We start from the raw sequence: 24,054 nt of genomic DNA, 5'->3' as shown, positions 1-24,054 counted from the left end.
TTTTGACAATTCAAGAAGCCACAACCTTCGCTAAATAGTCTTAGGTAACCATAAAATACCAATGTACGTAAATTAATAGGCCGCTTAGCAGTTACGCTCAACATAAACTAATGTGTAATATTACATAATATTGAAAACAATTATAAAAATCAAACCTTTGTGGCCTCTGGATATTTGTTAATTACTGGTTCTTTTAGAAAAAACACGGTAATTTCTAAAGTAATAATTTCATGGAATCAATCAAAACATAATGACAATTATATCGGCAATAGAATAAGAATAAGAAATCATACCAAATAGACAAAACTAAACATAGTTTTTAGCATTCTAGTTGCACCACCTAGTATATCGAGTAGATTGCGTAATTATAAGGTAATTCTATATCTACTTTTAATCTAATTATTGCCATAGTAAAGAATTGAAGTATTTTCATTTATTAGACTGTTACAAATTGCAGTTTAGCATCATAAAAAATTCTATAAGTAATTAATATATTATTTTGTCTAGGTTCTAATCGTAAATTACCCATTAAATGCGGCTTTTATTTTTGTTATGATACGATTACGTTCTTATACATACAGAACTATGATGCTTAATTAATATATATCTTCAATTATTAATTCAAGTTATACATCACACTGTTAAGAATGAGAGCTCGTATTTCGATTACGACCTCTTCTATTTTTGGTAATTATGCCTAATGGCCTCGAATTAAAACAGGGACTTTCGAATAAGTTGCCTTAAATTGTCTCTCAATTACCGGTAACGAGATTTACTCTATCAAGATCTTTCAATCTGTAGTTATAGATACTACCAATTTGTGATAGCTCGTTTTAATTCGTTAAAGATTTGATCACCTTGTCAATGATAAAGGCTTTTGCTTTTTTATCAATTGTGATGCTAGCATTATAAATTAAATTACTCAAAATTTGAACCCTTACACTCGTGGCAACTGACAAATTAGCGGAGCAGCATACGGTCAAAATTGAATTTAGGAACGACAGAAATCATGATTGCGCTATCAAATTTAAAATTACTAGACTAAAGAGTAGCAACGGTTAAAGGATGAGAGTACTATAGTATAGGAAATTGATCATTTCTGTAGTGATATGCGAAATTGACATCTATGGACACGTTAAATTTTATGATCTCTTTTACCATCTGCTGATTTAATCATAGTTAGAATACCTAAACTCGCTCATTTGTAACTGGATAAAATTAAAATTCAATTTAAGCCAAAAATAAAATGATTGTCATTAAATACAGATTTCTATTGATCTCTCCAGCTTCTCTCAATTATGCAGTCATAAAATTATCTTTGTTGATTACGATATGCCGATGGGGTGTTAGAAATTACCGGCTCTATTATTTTTATGCTAGAAATTAGATTTAGCTTTCTGTGGCTAATAATTAATTTTAAATATGATTTTATAGTCGTAACCAATTTTATCGAAACTGATCTATTTTAACACCTTTATACCGCTATGGGTCAAGATTTGATAAAGATTAGGAATGAAGATGGAGTTTACTTCTACAGTTGATAATATTATGTTTGATAGCATTGATATTGCATACCTTAACAATAGATTACTTTCACATTAGAAATACGAATTTCTTAATGTCGGTTCGATTTATATACACGATTAATTTAAAGATCATTTCATTATTTTAAAATTTGCAACTATTGCTGCATTTAGCTAAGTTAGTAATTCACGAAATTGATTTCATCGTCACTTATCCACTGATATTCTAGGTTGAGAATATTTTCTGTAGCAACATACAGGGAAAAATCGAACTATAAAGAGCACGTAAACATCCCCCCCCCCCTCCTAGGTAAGATTCTTAGCCAACCTTTATTATGGCTGACTTGAAACTACTATCGATATGCCAGTTTCGTAAAAAAAATAAGTATACTTCATTGAGGATAGTTAATATATGGTATCGTATAGAATTAAACAGTCTAGGCATTGGAACAATTCAGCTAGGGTGCTGAGCCAATACGACGTCATCTTTTCTATTAGCGCGTGCATTTTGGCATGTCTTTGAGATTTACCAATTTGCTTTTTATGTCTTCGCCATTAATTTCATCAAACCCTACCTACTTATTAATTAAACTGAAAGCACTTACCTTATTGGTTTATTGGCCATAATCGTATTTCGGCATAAATGACCAATAGTAGCCTCAATTTAATATAGATCAATCCTTTGGATGGCTACTTTTCAATATTCCCATTGGAGAATTTTATTGATTGCTAATTGAATCAATCGTGCACGATGATTGATTATACTAGATTGCACAATTTGGATATTTAAAAGTTTGACCTTTTTACTTAGTATTATTTTATCGATTTTCCTTAAAGAAACTTCCGTCAGTCTCATTGTCGAATTAGTAGACAATTTATATTGTGAAGGTTAACTTACTTTATTATAGTATACCAAAAAAGCAGCAAAATGACTACTTATTCATCTTTATTTAATATTCCTGGTGTATCCCAAAATTATTCTCGATTTAGACCAACCTATCCTCCTCAACTTTATTCAGAGATAGCCAATTTTGTTCGTCAACGCGTTGAGGAATCTCCGTTGGATTTTGCCATTGATGTCGCCTGTGGACCAGGCTTATGTACCCAACCTTTAGGCCAGTATTTTAAGCAAGTTAAAGGGCTAGATGCTAGCCATTCCCAAATTGAAGAGGCATCCAGCATTAATAAAGTTGAAAATGTTCAATTTGAAATTGGTTCAGCTTACCAATTGCCATGTGAAGACAACAGTGTCGATCTTGTGACATGTGCTCAAGCATTGCATGGCCTAGATGAAGAGAAATTTTTTGCAGAAGTGGACCGGATATTAAAACCTGGCCGAGGTTGTTTAGCTTTATATGCATATAAAGTGTGTACTATTACTAATAGCGAGAAGGCTAATCAACTATTTGATCATGTAAGTCAAGAAATTGATCGATGCTTTCTTTTACCTTAAATGTTCTTCTATGTGTTACCGTGGCTGTTATGCTTGCAATTGAATTATCCAAACAAGAATTCAGTTTGACTGACTTTTTACACGTATTCTAAGTTACTTTCTATACACGAGTATATATAGTATTGATCAAACAGCTATGGATGTTGGACAATCTTATATGAACCTAAACTATGATTTAGATAGATTGAGTTAGATAAGCGTAGATATCAGTATAGGATGATCTTGATATTTGCGAAGAATATTTTATCAACTAGCAATTCATCATTTACAGTTTCCATCTTATGTTAAAGATCATTTTTCATCGAATTATGTAGTCATTTTTTGTTCATAATGTTTATAGCGTTATATTCAGCATATTGCTATAATAAGCGTTGTAGGAAACGCTAGTTTTATACTCTTGTATCACCTTGGACCTCATGACTATTCTCACTTTTTCATTTTCATAGTTTGTTAACGTAACTTTAAAAGACTATTTTCTGAAGAAATGGTACAATGATAATGGATATGCTCATATTGAGCTTCCGTATAAAGATCATGCCAGGTAATAACGGAATTTGATAATTACGACTTTCATTCGATCTTGTTATTACAAGGCATAAATTTAAATTGATAAAGCACGTTTTATGATAGCAATCTGAGAGAAAACTTATAGCTTCAGTAAATAGTATTAAAATAATTTGAATTAGTCCATATCACTTATTCATTCTTCCAATTAAAGTTGACAAAATTTAATTATCAGAGTAAAGTTCAGTTTAACTGCTGAATAAGATAAAACTTGGAATAGACTATTTTTTTAAATTAGGGTAGAGTGTAAGTAGATAATAGTGTACTTAAAAATAAAATTAGGAATGATGAAATGGCTATGAAGGGTAGTATGACATTAGACGAATTCATCAATTTCATCCGATCATGGGCTACTTGTAACCGATTGTTACGTGATGTATCGACGGATCCATTACCGGAGTTAGGAGCAAAGTAAGTTCACTGGATAGAAAATACTTGTAATTTAGCATTTTACCGTTCCTTTGATTGCTACATCAAATTACAACATTAGCGTTCTAATCTAGCCAAGGATTAGAGTAAATAATCCTTGTTTTCTTACTACGTAACTCATTGTGATAAAGCATCTTCTCAAAACCAAAACAAGATCTACTCGTACAGTTTTTTATCAAATTTCATTTTATTACATAAGTTAGATTCGTCTAACTACTTACACTTATAGTATCGTCGTGTAAGGCATTCAATCAAATTCATGTAGTCGGTCAATTAAAAATTAAAGAATTTTCGAGAAAGGATTGGATGTAGTTAACTGTAACGGATAGCTACTGATATTTACTAACACTATTATAGTATGCGTATTATCGTGTTAAAAATGCCTCATTAGATGAATTATACTAGCAGAAAACTCCTAAAAAATAAGTATTTTTTCAATTATTCTTATGACTGATGTAAATAAAAGCTTGTAAAGCATGAAAATACATCATTTACTTAATCTCTTTCCGACACTTATCATTTATATAATTTATTGGATATATTATAATCACTTGTAGCTCTTTGCTCCGAAATTGAGAGTAAAAAAGTTATCCGTACGTTGCAATGACAGTTTCATGCCAAATCCATTAGCAGTATACTGATTTAGTTTCAATATCTTATAGCCTTGTAGTGCCGCGTAAATTTTAAGATCCCTTCTGTATTAACTAGCAAAGTAATACTTTAGTTTTAAGTCCTAAGTACTATAGAAAGTTATAGTGTTTTTCTAATTCTAGCAAATTGATCAAATATAAGTGAAGTAAAGTAAGAGAGATCTTACAAGCCTATTACAAAGGAAGTAGTTATACTAACTAATCAAATTAAACCTCTTATTCTAGAATATCTGAAGCACTGATAGAGAGCACTGGAAAGGATATTGTTGAATACCATTTCCCAGTGTTTTTAGTCATGTGGCGTAAATTATAACTCTTTCTTGGCTAACTTAAAATAATGGCGTTCTTGGATCATTTTAATTGTATGGATGATGGTCGTTAAGCTAGTCATCGCTGCTTCGCTAATACTAGGACATAGCTCTATCCAATTTGCACTTGCTGTCTTGGCTCTGTAGGCAATAGGCATCATAATTCAATCAGCATTGACACGAATCTGACAAAACAATTGTAGGACGAACCATAAGTTATAATGTTATTCTATAAGGCCAAGCGTCAAAGTGTTTAGGAATATCACTAACTCTTCGATATGCAAACACTATCGTGCCTTATACGAGTTTACCTGTACGTTGTAGGAAAATAACTCAGTATCATTCATCATTATAATTCTATTCTATCAATATCAAGAATTACAGTATTCATCTAGAAGCAATTTTGGTCATTTCGCTTTTTCTTGTATGCATTCATACTTATTGTCAGCACGAATAAAGAAATAAAAATCATAAAGTATTGGAAATGTGTATCTTATTTCCATGACTATGATTAAATGTGGGTTTAAGAAAGTACGATATTGCATAATCTAATTTAAAAGGGCTGAGATGGAATCTTCAGGTTACATGTTTTGATACTAGTATAAGTTAACCCAGGTTAGCAGAAACCTGTAATGAACTTGGACGTAGCATGCATTTTTGTACAAGCTCTCATAGACGCGTCGATTATTTTTTTTTTTACCTTCCACACTTTCATTGCTATGTTGCAAGCCGTTAGCATATCCTTCGAATAGGTTACTGAATCTTGATGGCAAAAATTCAGTATTGCTAGTTTTTCAATTTCCCACATATTGCATACGACTCTTTTTCATCCCCTAATTGGCAGTATTCAAGTATACTTACTTATTCTCCATCACATCTGTGGGTTTTCCTTCGTTAATGTACTTCTAGGATATCTACTGTAGAAGTCCATGACGAAAGGCATTTTTGAGTACTGTAGTTCATAATTGAGCGATGAGTTGCTCGTTTACATCACTTCGATTACAGTTGGCATACCATTTTACTCATGAGTATTCAAGAATTCTAGATCATACACTCGAATTATTACTCATTCATTCGCGCCTATGATTGATGAAACTTTGCATCAAGGGCTACTACAAGAAAAGGAGATTGCATTGCACGGTGCTTCTATCATTGCTATAATTGACTCATAATGAGTGATAAATAGCTAGTTTACCTTCACTTTGACTGCTTGTACAGTTCGCATACCATTTCATTGGCGAGTATTCAAGAACTCTAGTCCAGATCCTACAGTAGAATTATTTTTCACTCATTTGCTTCTAACTGATGATGCTTTGCATCTGGGGCTACTACAAGAAAAGGAGACTAATTGTATAGTTTGCATACCATTTTCTGCAGGAGTAATCAAGAATTCTAGAATATACACTAGAATTATTGCTCACTCATTCGTTTATGACGGATGATACTTTTCATCAAGGCCATCTAAGGGCTACTACAAGAAAAGAGAAATGCATTGCAATGTGTTTCTATAATAGACTCATCATGAGTGACGAGTAGGTAGTTTACGTTCCTTTGAACTACTTGTATAATGCACCTTTCCAACACCATTTTATTCATGAGTATTCAATAACTCTGGTCTAGATTATGCAGTAGCATTATTGCTCACTCATTTGCTTATGACTGATAATACATTGCATTCATTCCATTTCACGGACCAACCAAGATTCTGAAACGTCACATCGTGCTATACCATACTAGTAAAATGAAATTGATGCAATACTTTGCATCAAGGGCTGCTAGAAGCAAAGGAGAATGCATTGCAATGTGTTTCTATAATAGACTCATCATGAGTGACGAGTACCTTCCTTTTAACTACTTGTATAATGCACAGTTCCAACGCCATCCCATCATACTATACCGTACTAGTTAAATGAAATTGATGCAATACTTTACATCAAGGGCTACTATAAGAAAAGGAGAATGTATTTCACTTTGACTACCTGCACACTTCGAATACCATGTTTCTCCATCAGTATTTAACAACGGTAGATGATCGATTAGAATGATTACTCACTTATTGGCTTATGACTAATGATACTGTACTTTACATCAGGGGCTACTACAAGAAAAGGAGACCACTTTACACAGTGTTTCTATCATTCCTTCATCATCCCATTGCCATCAAAAGGACTCCTATCGCCTACAAATATTAATGAATCCTCGATCGCCATCATCTTCCCATCTTCGACTGCTTGTTTGATTTATGTTAATGAATGCACCGAGAACTCGTGAGCATGGCGTGAAGGAAGCCCAAGCCTACAGTACGTCCTGTAAATATACAGTACATTGTACTGTAATCGGGGCTTGTTGGTGAGTGACTGGGTAGCCTTGACGTCACTGGCGTATAGCTGAACTTTGCGACTCTTGAGTTCGAGTCTATCGTATATTACATGGGCAATGTACGAGTATCTCTATTGTTTGAATTTTTAAGTAAACTATTGAATGGGTTAGTTTATCTCCAAGTGGAATTGCACCTAAAAGTACTGTAGGCTGTAGTCCTTGGACTAATGTACCCAAACCAGCATTAAAATCCAGTCAAATTCTTTCGTTCTTTGAGCTTTTCTTCTCTCTCTATCAGCAATACTCATACCAAACAGTTTCTCAATCCAAATGACATTCTCTTCCATACCATTGCTACCCATACACGAGCTGCTAATCGAGTAGAATCGTTTCTTTATCAAGACTAAACCAATCGCCACTATCAATGCCAGCTGAACAGTCGAACGGGCACCCACACTCTTGTCAGAATGATGACAAGAGTTGTTAAAAATCTTTTAATCGCAATATCTAGATCGGATAATCGGTGTTCAATTCTAGCAAATCTCATCCGATTATCGTCATTGCAATATGCTTCGAAGTAAATGGAATAGCGGAGGCAGTGGTGATCATGCCGAGACTTACAGCAGTACTGATTCTCAAGATGATGTTCGCGGGAAACCGAAAGACAAGTAAGTCGATCGTAGTAGTTAATATCAAGTTGAAGAAATGGGGTAAAAATCACCAAATTCAAATCACAACAAAGTGACAGCAGCGCCCAGTTACAGATGATGATGGTATTGGAAATGAGTCAATAGCGTTCCAATAACTTTCTCACGGATGGAATCGATAGAATGCAAGAGATTACTTGCATTTTATGGGTAGGATAACGTATTATCGATCATCATCGGATCAATCATTCATCTGGCGACTCTGGAGAAGTAATGCACGATCATCAGAATCGAAGTGATGATTGCCGAGGAGTAGAGTTGTCACAATTGATCTACATTATAGACTAAAATGTGCTAAATGACAGCAGCTAACCTTCATTAGACTGGATAAGAACATATGTTGGACACGTTCTATACATTGATTTCTTCATTAAATAACAAAATAACTTATCATTCTTTATCAATCAATAAAAATAATAAATGATCCATCAATTATCAACTAATATGACTTGGGTCTATCCTTTAGGATGAAATTGGTTTATATCCTTTTTTTTATCCAAGGTGTTGGTAGTCTACTACCTTTCAATATGTTTATCACGGCAAGCTTGGTAAGCTACTGTTAATTCAATCCAATTGATATGTAGCCAGAAGAATCGAGTGCAAGCGTCATTCATTCCTTTTAACTTAATTATTTTTTTATTCCTTATATGTGGATGTAGTATTTTACTGTCAAGCTGCAAGGGACACGATTTCAACACACCTTTGAAAATTATATCTCCTTGGCGTCGAGTGTACCCACCATTATCGCTTCCGTAATTACTGTTCGTATGCTTCGATCGTAAGTTTCACTCATATCTAGGCTACGTTATGCTGACAGCATATGGTAACACTTTATTGGCCTATCTTAGACATTGCACTATGCCCTTACAACATGTTGATTTCCATCGAAAGGACATGATTCATTGCTAATTTTTCAATCTTAAATTTATTAACGGCATATGAACTGATATCATAACTAAATTGAATTAATCGAAATGGCAGATATCGTTTACAAACACGGATGGTATTCTCATTGTCGGTTCTGATCATCATGTTCATCTTCACTACAATCATGGTCAAAGTGAACACTTCGAAATGTTAGTTATACAAAGATGTTATAATTGCTACGTTTAGCAAATGATCATTGTTGTAACATGAGCCCTAATTACCCTGGATGTAGTTACATAATATAAACTACCTATACGCGTAATAATTGCAATAAATTATAAAAATAATAATAATCAACCATTCATGGCAATTAAACATGATTTATTTTACAACTGCTATAGGGAAAGAAACGTTCTTTTTTTTAACCATCATCAGCATGATCATCATAAGTTGTACGTCCAATTAACTGGATAGAGCATAGTCATGATAAATTTTTTCCTCAATAATAAAGAAGCAAAGTAGTTGTTGATGATGCTTGAATAGGCTGTCATTTCTTCCAGCTAACTTTGATCAAGCTTCAATTTTTTAATTGCAGTTTTTGGAACTTCAATCTATCAAGCAAGTTTATTTGGATTAGCTGGTGTATTTCCTAAAGAGTACACACAATCACTTATTAGTGGAATGGTTAGCCAATATAATTATAATTATTTCAAGGATGTGGTGTTTTACCAAAATTCAAATTGCTGCTTAAGTGCTATAGTCACTAAATATCTTAGCAATACTAGGATGATATAATAATTATTAATTAATTTAGTATAATTATTAATTTTTGTAGGCTTTAGCAGGTGTATTTGCTGCTTTGGCTAGTATCTTTTCTCTAATTGGTAAGCTATTAATGAGTTTATATCTCAATTGATGAATTACCTTTCTGATGCAAAACTGAGTAACATCAATGTTGCAGGTATAAGTGATCCCTATGATAGTGCGCTGGGCTATTTTAGCTGTGCTGTAGTGGTGCTAATTATCTGCTTGATAACCAACGTCGGACTTGGAAAGCTAGTAAGCGTTGTTGCAGTTATTTTTAGTAGACGTCCAGTAATGCAATTTAGCATTCTTCAGCTAATGCATTTTTGTTTCAAATATAGGAATTTGCCCGGTTTTACATGAAAAATTTAGAGTACGGTAGGTTCATGTAGTTTAATTAATATCAGCTTCATGTATCAGGCACAGATAGCCGAACAATATTGTAACTGTAGCGAGTTGATATACTGGCCATCATCCTTGAGATAATATTGATTAATTTTATACTCATGAACAAAGGTAAATCGGCTGCGCCTGTCCAAGAGGAGACGCATGCTGATGTAGAAGATGTCAACGATGATGCTCGTGATCTACTATATAAGCAGACACTCCATGCCAATTCTTCCAACTATGTCTTATTAATTTGGAAAAGGGTTAGTCATTATAGGAAACACTTTTCTTGACAGTCTTTTCTTACCCTCAATGTCGTTATAGTTCTAAATCGAAAGGAAATACATTGAATCATCATAGATGCTCCTTTTGATCTTACACTATATCAATCATAACCCGCTTTTTAATACTGCATACAATAACAGGTATGGCCTGTCGGAACAGCCGTTTTTCTATGTTTCACCGTCACCTTGTCCATATTTCCAGCGGTTATGGCTCGTATTCAGTCGGTTGATAGAGTGCCAAATAATGTTTTCACTGGTAATTTAGTAATGTGATTCTGACGCAATGTAGTTTCTTTACCTTCATTTCAGCCGCAAAGGATCCTTAAATTAAGGATATCATTTATTTTTAAAATCACTGCAAATCCTTATATACTTCTCCAGATAAGCTATTTACACCTCTTTGCTGCTTCCTCCTTTTCAATACGAGCGACTTTGTTGGACGAGCAATTTCAGTTTGGATTCTTGTGGTAACTTGACATAACTTGAATCTATTTACCTTTACTCCTTTTTGCATCTTCGATTCCGAGAATTTACCTGACTAGATTCACTTGCTTAATATTAATGAAAATTTTTTTATTGGATAGCCAAACTACAATCGTGGAATTTCCATTCTTTTACTCTCTATGAGTAGAATCGCCTTTATACCACTTATCCTTTACTGTAATGCTCAACCAAGATCTCACTTACCGGTCTTAGTCAATAGCGATGTGGTATATATCATTCTATCGTGCTTGATTGGTTTAAGTAACGGTTACATTGCGTCTTTATGCATGATGTTTGGTCCCAGGTAGGTATTGATAGCGAGTGCATTTTTTTGATGCTGTAGACTGGTAAATTTAATTACGACTTGTTTTGACTAAAATAGTATGTAGTGGAAGAACTTTTAATTTTTGCCGGCATTTTCTTTCAATAATTAATTTTACATTTTTAAATAACAATCGATATTTGTTTTATCGGATACTTAGGAGAGTTCATCCCCAATATGCCGAGTCCACCGGAGCTATTATGAATGTGTGCTTAGTTTTAGGACTAGGGGCTGGTTCAGCTTTATCCTTTGCTGTAGTCGCGATGTTATAGATAGATTGCTTTCAATAACGACAATCGTGCATACAAGCACATTGCTCCTTCATAAAATGCATTTCTCTATTCGATACAATTGTTCAAGCAATAGAATCACGTTCTAGTTATATATAGCGTTCCTATTTTTATTGTAAATTTGACGACAAATCAGGCAGATGTAATGACTTTGCATTGCGAATATTTCTACATGATGTACAGAGCTGAAATTATAGGCAAATATAAACATTTATCATTGTAGTTAGATATATATACATTTCTATCATTTTTACTCATGCAGAAAACTGCTAACTAAATGACTGTTACCTTGACCAATTGTACGCGTATCACGCCAATATTGATATATATTCTTTTGCTGCCGCAATTTTACTATGACTATGATTTGAAGGTAATTGCCAAGATAAGATTCAGTTCTAAAGCTGCAGTAATACAGTATTTTGTCAATAAAATATGCTATCGTTCTCAATTTTTGTAATATTTTGCCAATCCTAAATGCTTGACGAGGTCCGTAGGCAAATCGTATTTTAAACACTATAACGAAATGATGACACAAAGAATCGGTGTCTACAGTATAATAATTATTATTATGTTTGTTTATACACAATATATATATTTAAGAGTACAAAATGGCCAAAGATACAACAAGAAATAAATGAAGGATCCTTAGCGGCCATAGTTGATATTAACCAGGAGTATCCGATGATCCACGCAATCGTTATTACGAGGTAATATAGTCTCTTTTGGGTGAATCGCTTTGGAGTATATTCAAGTATTTTCCTCTAGTCATTTCCCTCGCTATATGACAACATCGGCAAAGACAAAACACAGTTATTGCTACAGCATTCAAGTTTCACGTCGGTATAATTGATAACAATTCATTTGTACTCTTTACATAACCACATTTGGTATACTCTAGTTATCGTTTAGAAATGGTGGTTTTATCACTGTTTTACTGAAGGTATGATAACCCTTGATTCCTTTTACGTTTATGGTAAGTTCAGAATTATGATTACAGTCAGCTGTACCCGTATGTGAGCACCTGGCCGTATTCAGTATTAATCATGATGACAATTACCTTCTTCTGAGCCTAATTGATAAGCAAAATTCTGCAAGTCACGGACTTTTTTCAATACTTCTTCTTTGGTAAGGCTAGCAAGTTCTGCATTGCGACAAAGACATTTTTCGAATTGCAATCATAATCTAAACACGATCAGTATATCAAATTACCTTGAATTAGTATTTCTCGATCGTTTTGTGATTCGTCTTGCCATTTACTGGAACCAGGTGTGGCAACAGCAGATGGTGCCGGCTAATACCGATTGCAAAGGATTACAATTATCATTACTGGGGTAATTTACGTACGAGAATGCTGCTATAAAATGAATCAAACGTTGTCATGCTATCGCCATTGCGCAACTCACACTAAATTTGACGTTATATCCAAAAGCTGACGATTATTATAGATATAGTGGATACCAAGGCAGGATCCGATCGCGTTGAATAACATGTTGCATAGTAGCACAGTAGAAGACGGACATTTTAATCAAATAATGACATCAATTAGTACCGTACTGTATGCTATTGGAATGTTCACTCTGAAGTCGTTCATCTTGTTTGGCATTAGCGTTAGCAACTTATATAGACACTACTACAAATACGTGCAAAAGCGGACAACTTACATGGATCTGACCACAAATCGGGGGAATCACGATCTAAATGTTCATCACTTAAGAGTGACCGTAAGCTTTGCTCGATATCTGTGGAAGAATTCGACAGTAAGAATTTTTATATACCGTTCAGTAAGAGCTGTACTAGAATAACGCTGTAGATATTGACTCTATGTGAATCCATTTACAGTACACAACAAAACTAGCCTATTCTTGGGTGTTGTGTACGTGAGTCATAACTGAGCTATTCGCATGTGAGCTGACTATAACACTGTATATATCGAATAATAGCGGTTGCAATCTATATCTACATCATAGCGCAGTATAGGATCATTTCATGGTCCCCATAACATTATAATTTACAGCCATGTCACGTTCAAGACTCATTCAGAGTGTCATCATCATCACTGAAAGTCCGGCAATAATTAACAGAAAACAATTCTTCCTGTCTTTCACAAGTATCCAATGCCAATACAGTACTTTAACGCGTTGCAGTACTGTAGTCATTATAGTATAACTTAATCTGGTAAATCACTACGACGGCAACCTTGCTAGCTAGCTACTAAGAGATCTTCGTCGCCATTCTGCAACTCATACTACCAGTATTTTTCCACCATAGCAAATGCTATTGCTTACCTTGGTCCATGACTTTTCCAATCCAGTATCCCAAGTCGTTACAATGCGTTAATTCGACCTTTTGCTTTCTATTGAACAGAATAGAACAACTCTAAAATGAAATCGTCTCGTTTTCTACCTATTTTTCTCTCTTGAATCAACTTGATAGTTGTCTTGTTGCCACCTAATATAACTTTCTGCAACTATTCCGCCTCTAACTCGATGCCGGCGGTTTTCAGATGGAATTCGTTATTGCTACTGGTTGATGGCCGCCATTAGTGTTGTCGATCAATTGATTGGCTAGAAGGCAATTGTATGGGTAGTAATGGACCGATTGAGTCACTGTACTGTAATACAGTTCTGTACAGTACAATACGTGAAGCGAGATTTCTGTGCACTGTACAGTACAGTACTTTACACTGTAATCTAGACGCCAGGCTGTCCGGTAGTCTGACAGTCCGCGTCTGCGTGGCATTGCCCTTGTTTCTAAGTTACTACCAGCGACTTCTCAATTAAGCAACACAGAATTCTCCCTCCAAGGCCGCAACTAAAAAATTTCCCCCTATATTAAAAATGCTGTATAGTTAGCGTAGTATATTTAGTGCAGGGGAGATTTTTTTATTTACGGCTTTTGAGGGAGAATTCTTACTTGAGTAATCCTTGACTGAACCCGTGGGGTTTGAACGAAACACACCACAGTTTTCCAATATCACCAAAATAAGCTGCGAAGGAAAGGCTGCCTATCAAATACTTTAGAATCATATCGTTGATGCTAAAAGTTGAATCATTAAGATACCTACTAATCTGCAAAGTAAATGAGCTCATACTGGTGTCTATTACTACCTAATATACGGTACATAATACAAATCATGTGCATTAGATGAACCCAGTCAATTTTTATATTACACTATATCCTATACAAATAGGCGAAAACAGTAGTCTAAACCCCGTCCTTGCCAATTTTGCTACTAGGAAAATAAACAATCCAATCCCATGGACCGACATCGCATTATAACCTGTAGGAACCTATGCGCTGTATAATCGTGATGTAATATATGAGTTCGAAATCCGACAACTTAAAAATGAGCTATAATCAACGCTTACTTTATTAAGACATGCAGTTCTACGCTGCATACTATCACTGTGCTCCCTAGCACATAACTGCTGTAATTAGCTGAAATCATCATAAGGATTGAAAAAGTTCACTTTAAAATAATATATATAAAATAATCAATGAAATGCAAGAGTACAGGTATACGAGATACTATTGCAGTAATTTTAGGGAACGGCAGTCATTCTGTGCTTCGATAGTAAGATTGTAATACGAAGTAAACACCACAGAAGAGTACACGCGAATCAGCTGGTGGTACTTAATAAAGTAATCGTAAATTATAGTTGGAATAATAAAAGTTGTAGATAAGATATTTAATCTATTTTAATAATTCAAATTTTGAGTTAACGGATCGCAATCCTTAAAACCGCATTCATTCAAACCTTACGTATGATTATATTGTGGCAGTATATCATAAAATCAAGGGTGCGGTCAGAGACTTATCAGAGAAAACTCTTCTTAAAAGTCCCGGACACGGCAGCCTATTAATTAGAATTATCCAATAATACAACTTAATTTTATTCAAGTTTTATACTTATTGTGACTCTCCAAATTAGCTTTGATCTATAAATACTATTTTTCGGATGACCATGCAATACTTATAACCAGCAAAATAGCCAGATATCGGCTATACAATTTTGACTGGATATAGCTAATATATCTGTTTTTTGTTCATCTTGCGATGGACTGCATGAAACCTCCATCCTTAAAATCGTCTTTAGTTAATGTTGGCTAGGTTATCGCGTACAAAATACCTATCATCATTCTGCTCGGCTATTAGTTATTCCTACCTTTTCGTACATGTTTCTCTTAAAGCCTTAACATAGAAAAGTCTTATGTCGGCAAGGCCATCGATCAGCAGATTTTTATAAATAAAATTCACATTCATCAGCATGGAAATGAATAAGTAAACATTTAATTTCATTTTTATTACACTGTAGCAATTGTCTTTCAATCATAATACCACATTACAATTTTTCTAACATGAATTCAAAAAATCTCCAGTTACTATAGCCAGTATAACTGCTGCGTATGCTAAAAAATTCATCTATGGCAATTTGTGTCCAATACTGTAATCACCTTTTTATAAGGTTACATTCCATTGACTTGATGCTGGAGCCAATGGTCTTTAATATCGCCTGATGCACATTACAGTGTAAATAAAATTATTACCTAGAAAATTGCATTCCATCGAAGTTGTGTAAAACATAGTTTTATATCCGTTGCATTAGACAGCTACTACTTGTCTTACCTTCACCTTATTTTAGTATATGTAACTTAAATATATACTGCAAATCTAGCCTTCTCGTCAAATTAAACTGCTGTTGTAAGTAGTTGCTGGTACGGGTATCATAAGCCTGGAAAATTTCCTCTGAATGTTTATTTTAAGTATTTTAATTGATATAGTTGTCATCACCTCAGCTGCATAGATTATTAGGAAAAGCCTGAATGTGTATATCAGTAATTTTCCATTTATTAGCGACATTATGAATCTCTTTTCTGCGCAAGAAAACGCAATTTGATTCCTGCTCATAATGACTAATTTATTTTTTCATCCTAATACCTACTGTAGTTTGATATACCCCTTTCTATTATTAGCCAGGCTCGATTAATTATTATTATTAACATCAATAAAACATGAGTATATCATACAATAGGAACGATGTTTATGTTTTGCAATTTTAGCCATGGGAGAGAGATTTTTGTAGCAATGTTGTCATTGTAAGGAAAGGGAAATTTCAACGGCAGTTCAATCTCGATAAATCTAGCTAGCATGCCTCCAAGGTAAACATCTAGGTATATCCTATAACAGTTACTCTACCTTTTAATAGAACAAATCATATTTCGTTAGTCCTATAAATGATCAAATTCTGCTCGTAATTTACGCTCACAATACTCGTTGCCGTTCTCTTACTACTGGCCACTATCTTACCGATACTTTTATCCACCTTTAATTTTATCGATACTGTAAATGGTCTATCACCCCAACCAGATTATTATCAAGTTGCCTTGTTTAGCATATTAGATTGTAACTACTTTACCCATGCCGGCTATTGAAGATAAATAGACCATCGGGGACAGTCAGCCATTGTTCATATGTGAAATAGTCAATATATAAGGTATGCACAGCATTACTTTGTAGTAGAGATGTTTTTCAACAATTAGCCTGAAACAAGCTGTTATACAATTGTTAAGTAAAATATATTTACTTAGTTAGCATATCAATATGAATCAATGAGCTTATTTCTATAATTTTCTAGCGCCAGCTATCCAGTCACACATCTTTTTCGTGGATTTCTCTAAAATGGACGATCTGAGCTCTATTTCATACAGCGATGGACAATATTATTACCTATTTGAATATGGATTTCCATAGCCAATTGAATAAATGCTACTTTTAATTTAATTAAAACATTTGCTTGTTTCTATGTTACTTACCTGATGCCTTTGTTTAGTTTCAATCTAGCTGCTATCTGCTCTATCAACAAATTGTATTTATCCGATAATAGGCTGGTCATGTTGCTATGGCGATATTGTCTCTCATATACAATGCTGTAATAACTTTGTTGGAGTAAGAGAAGGCAGAACTTTTTCAATTTTTAATTTATCCTATCAACCATTACGACAAATTATAAATTTAGCCTATTGAGAACAATGTCAAATTTGGCCTGTGTTATATAAGAAGTCAAAAATTAGGAAAATCTACCAATTTAAACTTACATTCAAATCGGCTATAAGGAAGAAAAGTCACCCTGATTGTTGTGTTTTTCATTATTTTTGTAGTTGATGTTGTTAGAATAATTATCATCATGAAACTAAGTTGATGAATACGTCGATTGATTCAAGGCCATAAATATGGAGTTCATTTTCATAAAGTGTAAATAATTTTTCTCTCGGCTTAGTATCTGAGTCGTTAATTAGCCGTTTATTGATTATTCTCGACGTCTAAAAGTTGATAAAAAATTAACATCAACAAGAATACTGTAAAAAGATTCAAGATGGCGATAGAAATGGAAGTTCAAGAACAAGATATTATCGAGCTCTTTGAAGCTGCTGAAAAAGGTGATGGTGACACATTACTTGATGTTATTAATGGTTTAAATCCAAATGTAATTCACAACTCGCCATTACAAGACGGTAAACCTTTATTGATTCATTGTATCCAAAATACCAAGGAAGACGGCTATAGTACGCATTTTCGGTGTTGCGAATTTATTTTATCCGCTGGTTTTGATATCAATGATTACGATAGCTATGGTAGAACTGCATTACATTGGTCTATTCTACTAGATAAAACTGATATTACTCAATTCTTAATTGACGGTGGAGCTAAAGTTGATGCTTATGATCGCGATGGATATACTCCACTTCATTTGGCCATTCAAAATGATAACCATAGATCTGTTCATTTATTATGTCAGGTTGATCCGAAGGTAAGAATTAGATCTAGCTAGTCTATTTGAAGCAATTCAGTGTTATCAAATTACTCCTTATTTTGACGCATGAAACCGTATAATATCAATCCTATAATTGAATTGAGGAATGATGGTTTGTGAATTTCATATATTCATTTGACAGTATGCATCTTAAAATAATTGGTGCGCAAGAGATTAACTTCAAAATATTTCCCCTAACTATTAAAACTTGAAGTTTATAATATCAAGGCAGAAAATGCCTTCATTCCTATCGTTGCTTGATAGCCTATGTGATATGTAGTTATAACTGCTAGTAACGACAGAATCTATGCAAGGTCAAAGCCATTTCGAGGTTCTTCTCATGAATAAAATTTTCACGTTCGCCTTTTTTAACTGTTATAAAAGTTTAGTATCAGCGAAAAGCAAAAAAAAACATTATAACACGATTTAATTTTTCCATTGGATCTATGAAATCAGTTATTTTTCATTATCAAAGACTGTTGCCATATCTAAATGAAAGGATACAGCAAGAGACATATTACATCCATTTTACATTGATAGCCACCTCTCCTTTACTTCTACTTTAATTTCTAATGTATCTAGCTTTAGTTCATTAAAAGATTACATCGTTTTGCATGTAGATTCGAACTTGATTACGAGTGTGATGGTGATTCTGAGTTTTATATTGATTACAGTATATGCAGCATGTGTTGAAACCCTCACTTAAATATTCCACAGTATGTTTAGCCAATAACTAATTGAACGTTTTAATTAAAATTACTTTCGCTGTACTGTTAAGAATCAAATAGATTAATGCCTGATGAATACTCGATATTACATCCGCAGTTCTTGTAAGGGTTTGGCATATTTAGACGAACCTAATAGTACCTTTAACAATTCTATCCTTGTCTATTTCATTATAACTATGCGGCTATATATCTAATAATACTTTTATTAATACGTATGTCTCCATTGCACACCTATTACCCACAATGTTCGCAGACTCCGTTAAGAATAAGTTGTTAATAGAAGGACCAAGTCTCTACATATTTCTTCAACTACAGTAATAAGCAAGTTATGATTTGATACACTACTTTCACTAATTAATAATTAATCATCCAATTTTGATTAGAATAGCGCCTAATGTTCATTCGAACCATATTTTACCAGTTATTAAAGCACCATTTTCTCGAATAATTAGGAGTTGATGACACCGTACTTCTACTTCAAATTAATAATATGCAACTTATAAATAGTACTCGCTAAAATAATCTATTCTTATACTCTACAGATCTCATACTTAGAAATTTTAAGGTATGCATGATTCAATACTAAATGATATTGTATACTGCCCCAACTATAAGACTATAAATATCAATTCCGTCTTTGATCATAGTCCAAATATTCGCAAATGTAGGATATTTTAGAGCTGAAATTTCATCTAATTACAGCAGTAACATGCAGTACGATAGCAGTAGGAAGTAGAAATAGTCGGCTATACTTAATAGAGTAAATGAAATTGTGTTGCATTAGAGATTTACTCAATATTTAATTACTCAAATTTTGACTTATTAATTGCGAACCTAAGGGATTATACAACCTATTTACTACAGCTAACTACAGGAAATAATCATCAGTGATCTCTTATATTTAAAATTTCGTAAGGGTTCATAGATTGAAGTAAATTTTATTATACACTTTAATTAGTTCTTATAAATGCATCTTAGAGAAAAATTTGGTATCAGTACAATTTGATAATAAAAAATAATTAGAAAAGATTAGACGCAGACATGATAATAAGATAGGAGTTTAAAATTCTGTTCGATTATACCGCTATAAATTTACGTGTAATCAAAGTTTAAATACTCCTGTGAGCTAAATAGTTAAGTACAGTAGTTATTATACTAATAGTGCAGAAATGATTTAAAAATCATATCGCAATTAAATCCTTCTGTGATATCCAAATATAATGCCCCTCAATATCATGATTGCATAATTATATTCACAAATTTTCCATATCGCGAAAGATTATGCTAACGTTTGCTAAGATTCAATAGGAAATTTATATTTTTCGTTCTTTTATTTCACCTCTATAAAATGCCTTGTTATGCAACAATTCCTACGATCTGAGCTACAAAGTTATTCCTTTTATCTTGAGTATTGTATTGGTAAATTATAACATCAAATAATAAAATTTATATTTTCTATTTTAATCATATCGAGACAATGAAATATCTTATTTACAATTAAGATTATATCAATTACTGCACTTGTATATATCATAATGTTAAACTAGACCGAGTAAGGGTTGATATTTCTTTCCCATCATAAGCATAAAATTGATGATATCCAATGATGATCTGATGGTCTTCCTAACTTAATCCTGTTTATAGCTTAAATTAGCGAATGAGCACTTTTATCCTATTACGATTCGATTATTGTACAATCGATTCAATTATAGCCTAGGAAAAAACTTATTTCATGCTTGATTTTAGATTGAATATGAAATTTAGCTTTTGCTACTTTTATTATCTTAATCCTATTGAATCTTTCCATAGATAAATAAATTTGATTTCATCTCGCACAATTTGCATTAAATCCTATTCTTAACTTTGTTTAAAATAATGAAGGTATGTGAAACTCCTGCCAAATCTGGTCTTACACCCCTTATGCAAGCTGTCCAAAGAAATAATTTTAATATATGTCGTACATTATTAGAAGCCGGAGCCTCACCGAATTCGTTTATGGTAAGCTAAACATCTTATTTTTATTAGTAATTTTAAACCGATAGTAATTTAAAAAAACAATTTCTACTCATAGGTAGATTCTAATGTGAATTTATATCTTCTCTTTTTGTTTAACTTTAGCCTAAAAATAAAACAGTAACTCCTATCTTAACAGCAGTTGAATTACAATATCGACATATCTTGTCGTTATTATTAAGTCATGGAGGAAATCCTTTCGCTGCTGATAGAGATGGCATTGTTGTTGTTCGTGCAGCAACAACTATCGAAACTACAGAATGTTTGCAATTATTAATCGAAAGGTATGGTAAAAGTGTAACGGAAATATCAGACAAACAAGGTACGAATCCTTTAATGTGGGCTTGCCAAGCTGGAAATCACGATCATGCAACGATTTTATTGGAAAATGAGGTATTAATAATATTTCTTTGGCAATGATTAATGATAATATCGAAATGACGAATACCTACATTCCGCTATTAGTGATAATTATAGTTTACAAAATATTGTAAAATCTCTATCATTGTAGATAGATGATTGATAATTTAAGCAATGCTTTACTATATTATGATTACATGAATCGTATGTCTTGATTATCCATCTATTCCGTGATTGATTGCAGGTCGATCCAATACTAACTGATCGTGATGGCAAAAATGCCGTACATTGGTCATGCTATCAGACTCGTAGTAGCTGTGTTAAATTATTAGCTAAAGTAAATAAGAGTTTAGTCCATGTGCGGGATAAATTAGGAAGAACACCACTACATTATGCCTGCATGAAAGGAAGTAACGGTATAGTTAAATCACTACTTCGATTTGGCGCTGATGTTAATGCTTTAGATGATGAATCTCGTACGCCAATGCATTGGGCAACAGGTAATAGTATTAATTTTGGATTTGCAATTTACGCTTAACTATTTTCATTACTAAGAGGAAGGTTAAGTAATTTAGAAATTTTTATTTTTTTTCTTATACTGTAGTAACATCTAATGTTACTGGCATAAATTGCTTAATTAAAGCTGGAGCCAAATTAGATCAATCGGATTTACATCAGGCATATCCACTCCATTATGCGGCTCAAATGGAAGAAAACGAAAATAATGTAGCCGTTCTAACTACATTATTAGATAATAAAGCGCCTTCCTTGCCAGATAGAGATCAGAGACATCCACTTTTGTGGGCTGCTGGCGCTGGTAAGAACTTCCCTTTTAGATTAATTTATTGATATATTGTCATGTCTATAGCTTACATGTCTATAGCTTACAAAGACTCATACTACATTTTCGATACAAATGCGGAAATGGGGCAAGAAAATGGTATTCCATCGAGGGAATACAAATAGAATCTTATGTTATTTCATCTGAGATAGTATTCTATCTACTTTCAGTAGCTTTAACAAAGTTTCTATCTATAATCTATAGATGAAGCGAAGCTGATATTATTTAGATGAATACTTACCTCAAAGTTTTTAAATTTAGGAAATGCAAAAGCTTGTATCTTACTGGTAAATCACGGATGTGATGTTGAAACAGCTGATGTTGATGGATTGACAGGTTTATAGCTAATATTTTACAAATAAAATATTGATATTTAGAGTATGCATAAGTATCTGGAAGTGGCTTAGCCTACCTTGTATTTGAAGAATTTTTCTTACAATCATTTATCTTACATTATTTAGCATTACATACAGCTGCCAGCAAAGGCCATTTAAATTGCGTCCAATCCTTGCTTCGAAACTGCAACTCTAGTGTTGATAGCGAAGATCATGACGGCAATACACCTTTATTTTACGCCATTAGTCATCATCACTTGAATTGTATCCAGTTTTTACTAGATAATTATTCTTCACCCTACAAGCAAAATAAAGATGGCAGATGGTAATAACAAGCTACAAATAGAATCAATATTAAATACTTCGATACGATGAAAGTTGAAAATCATCCAGTATACAACTAGATTAGTGATAACTGTCCACCTATTAATATTGACTAACGATCTTGTGGTCATTTTCTATCCTAGTGCCGCACATTGTGCTGCTGCTCTTGGCTCGGCAGCAACATTAAAGTTATTATCTCGCTATAACAATGCCATAGAGACTCCAAATCGAAATGGAGATTATCCATTACATGAAGCAGTTTTAGCTGGCAAATTAGGTAAATTAAAAGCGAACCTATAGCCATCCAGTATAACGCAACTAAGGAAATTTGTTCTCTACAGCTTACATCTTCTCACTGATTTCTTTACTGTATTTTGTATCCTAAATGGCAATTATAACGAGTCAATATAAACTAATACGTTTGATTTATATTCAAAGATGCTGCTAATTATTTGATCAAGCGAGGTTGCGATGTTAATATCACCAATAAAGAAGGTGCAACACCATTGCATTATGCAGCATCCATCAATCATACAGCCTTAACGAAGATCCTCTTAGAAGCTAATGCTGATCCAACATTAACTATGAAAAATAAAGACGTAAGTGCTAATAAACTATATCTAAATTCCAGTCTGCAATGGAGCATAATTCAATAATCATAATCTATCTGACTAACGTAGTCCTCAATGTTGAAGCTTTTTAGTAGATTGTGAACGTATATCGTAAACTAATAGCCTATCAAGATGCTAATTAGTGAAATGGGATACACACATGCTATGTCAAATTTTAACATAAGCCTTTTGCTAACAATTTATAATCGTAATGATTGAGTTTCTTGATCAACTTAGATAAATCGTTTGACAAATACTACAATTTAGCTACTTTTATAGAAAGACGAAATTATTTCATCGATAATATTTATCTTGTTCAGGGACATTTTGTAACACCAGTGCAAATAGCGCATAGCCATGGCAAAAGTGGGTCATCATGCTTAAAATTATTATTAAAAGCGAAGGGCAACAGTATTAGAAGCAATTTCATCATGGACAAAGCAAAAGAAGAAGATGAAGCCAATACTGTTAATAATCATGACCTCCCTCCTAAATTACCTTCAAATAAAAGCCATGAATTGGTACTACAGCCTAAAAGGACGTTTCGAAATCGACCGAATAGTACAAAAGATGGCGATCCTATATATTGGGTAAAAACGGGAGAATTAGGTCTATCTCTGGGCGCAACAAATGGTGATAT

The 24,054-nt window shown here is 33.4% G+C and overlaps 3 protein-coding genes across 3 annotated transcripts; 2 read left to right on the top strand and 1 right to left on the bottom strand.

The window, feature by feature from the left end:
- Positions 1-2,451: 2,451 nt before the first annotated feature.
- On the top strand, positions 2,452-4,932 carry TRIADDRAFT_61353 (uncharacterized protein; the record flags this gene model as incomplete). The annotated part of the gene is made up of 4 exons (XM_002117328.1): positions 2,452-2,937; positions 3,423-3,517; positions 3,823-3,951; positions 4,845-4,932. 4 exons carry the CDS (start codon positions 2,452-2,454, stop codon positions 4,930-4,932), a joined length of 798 nt encoding a protein of 265 aa, XP_002117364.1.
- A 2,881-nt stretch (positions 4,933-7,813) lies between these two features.
- Positions 7,814-11,372, top strand: TRIADDRAFT_61352 (uncharacterized protein; the record flags this gene model as incomplete). Its single annotated transcript, XM_002117327.1, has 13 exons — positions 7,814-7,914; positions 8,420-8,501; positions 8,613-8,731; positions 8,935-9,029; positions 9,416-9,504; positions 9,656-9,704; positions 9,782-9,879; positions 9,966-10,002; positions 10,141-10,274; positions 10,437-10,551; positions 10,677-10,762; positions 10,880-11,082; positions 11,261-11,372. 13 exons carry the CDS (start codon positions 7,814-7,816, stop codon positions 11,370-11,372), a joined length of 1,320 nt encoding a protein of 439 aa, XP_002117363.1.
- Positions 11,373-12,284: 912 nt separating this feature from the next.
- On the bottom strand, positions 12,285-14,416 carry TRIADDRAFT_61351 (uncharacterized protein; the record flags this gene model as incomplete). Its single annotated transcript, XM_002117271.1, has 7 exons — positions 12,285-12,349; positions 12,448-12,531; positions 12,600-12,681; positions 12,794-12,819; positions 13,052-13,129; positions 13,676-13,743; positions 14,304-14,416. 7 exons carry the CDS (start codon positions 14,414-14,416, stop codon positions 12,285-12,287), a joined length of 516 nt encoding a protein of 171 aa, XP_002117307.1.
- Positions 14,417-24,054: the final 9,638 nt, after the last annotated feature.

This window comes from Trichoplax adhaerens, genomic scaffold (genome assembly GCF_000150275.1).
Source record: "Trichoplax adhaerens TRIADscaffold_23 genomic scaffold, whole genome shotgun sequence".
Classification (NCBI taxonomy): domain Eukaryota; kingdom Metazoa; phylum Placozoa; class Uniplacotomia; order Trichoplacea; family Trichoplacidae; genus Trichoplax; species Trichoplax adhaerens.
The sequence above is the reverse complement of the archived record's forward strand: the minus strand, read 5'-3'. Positions and strand labels throughout refer to the sequence as shown.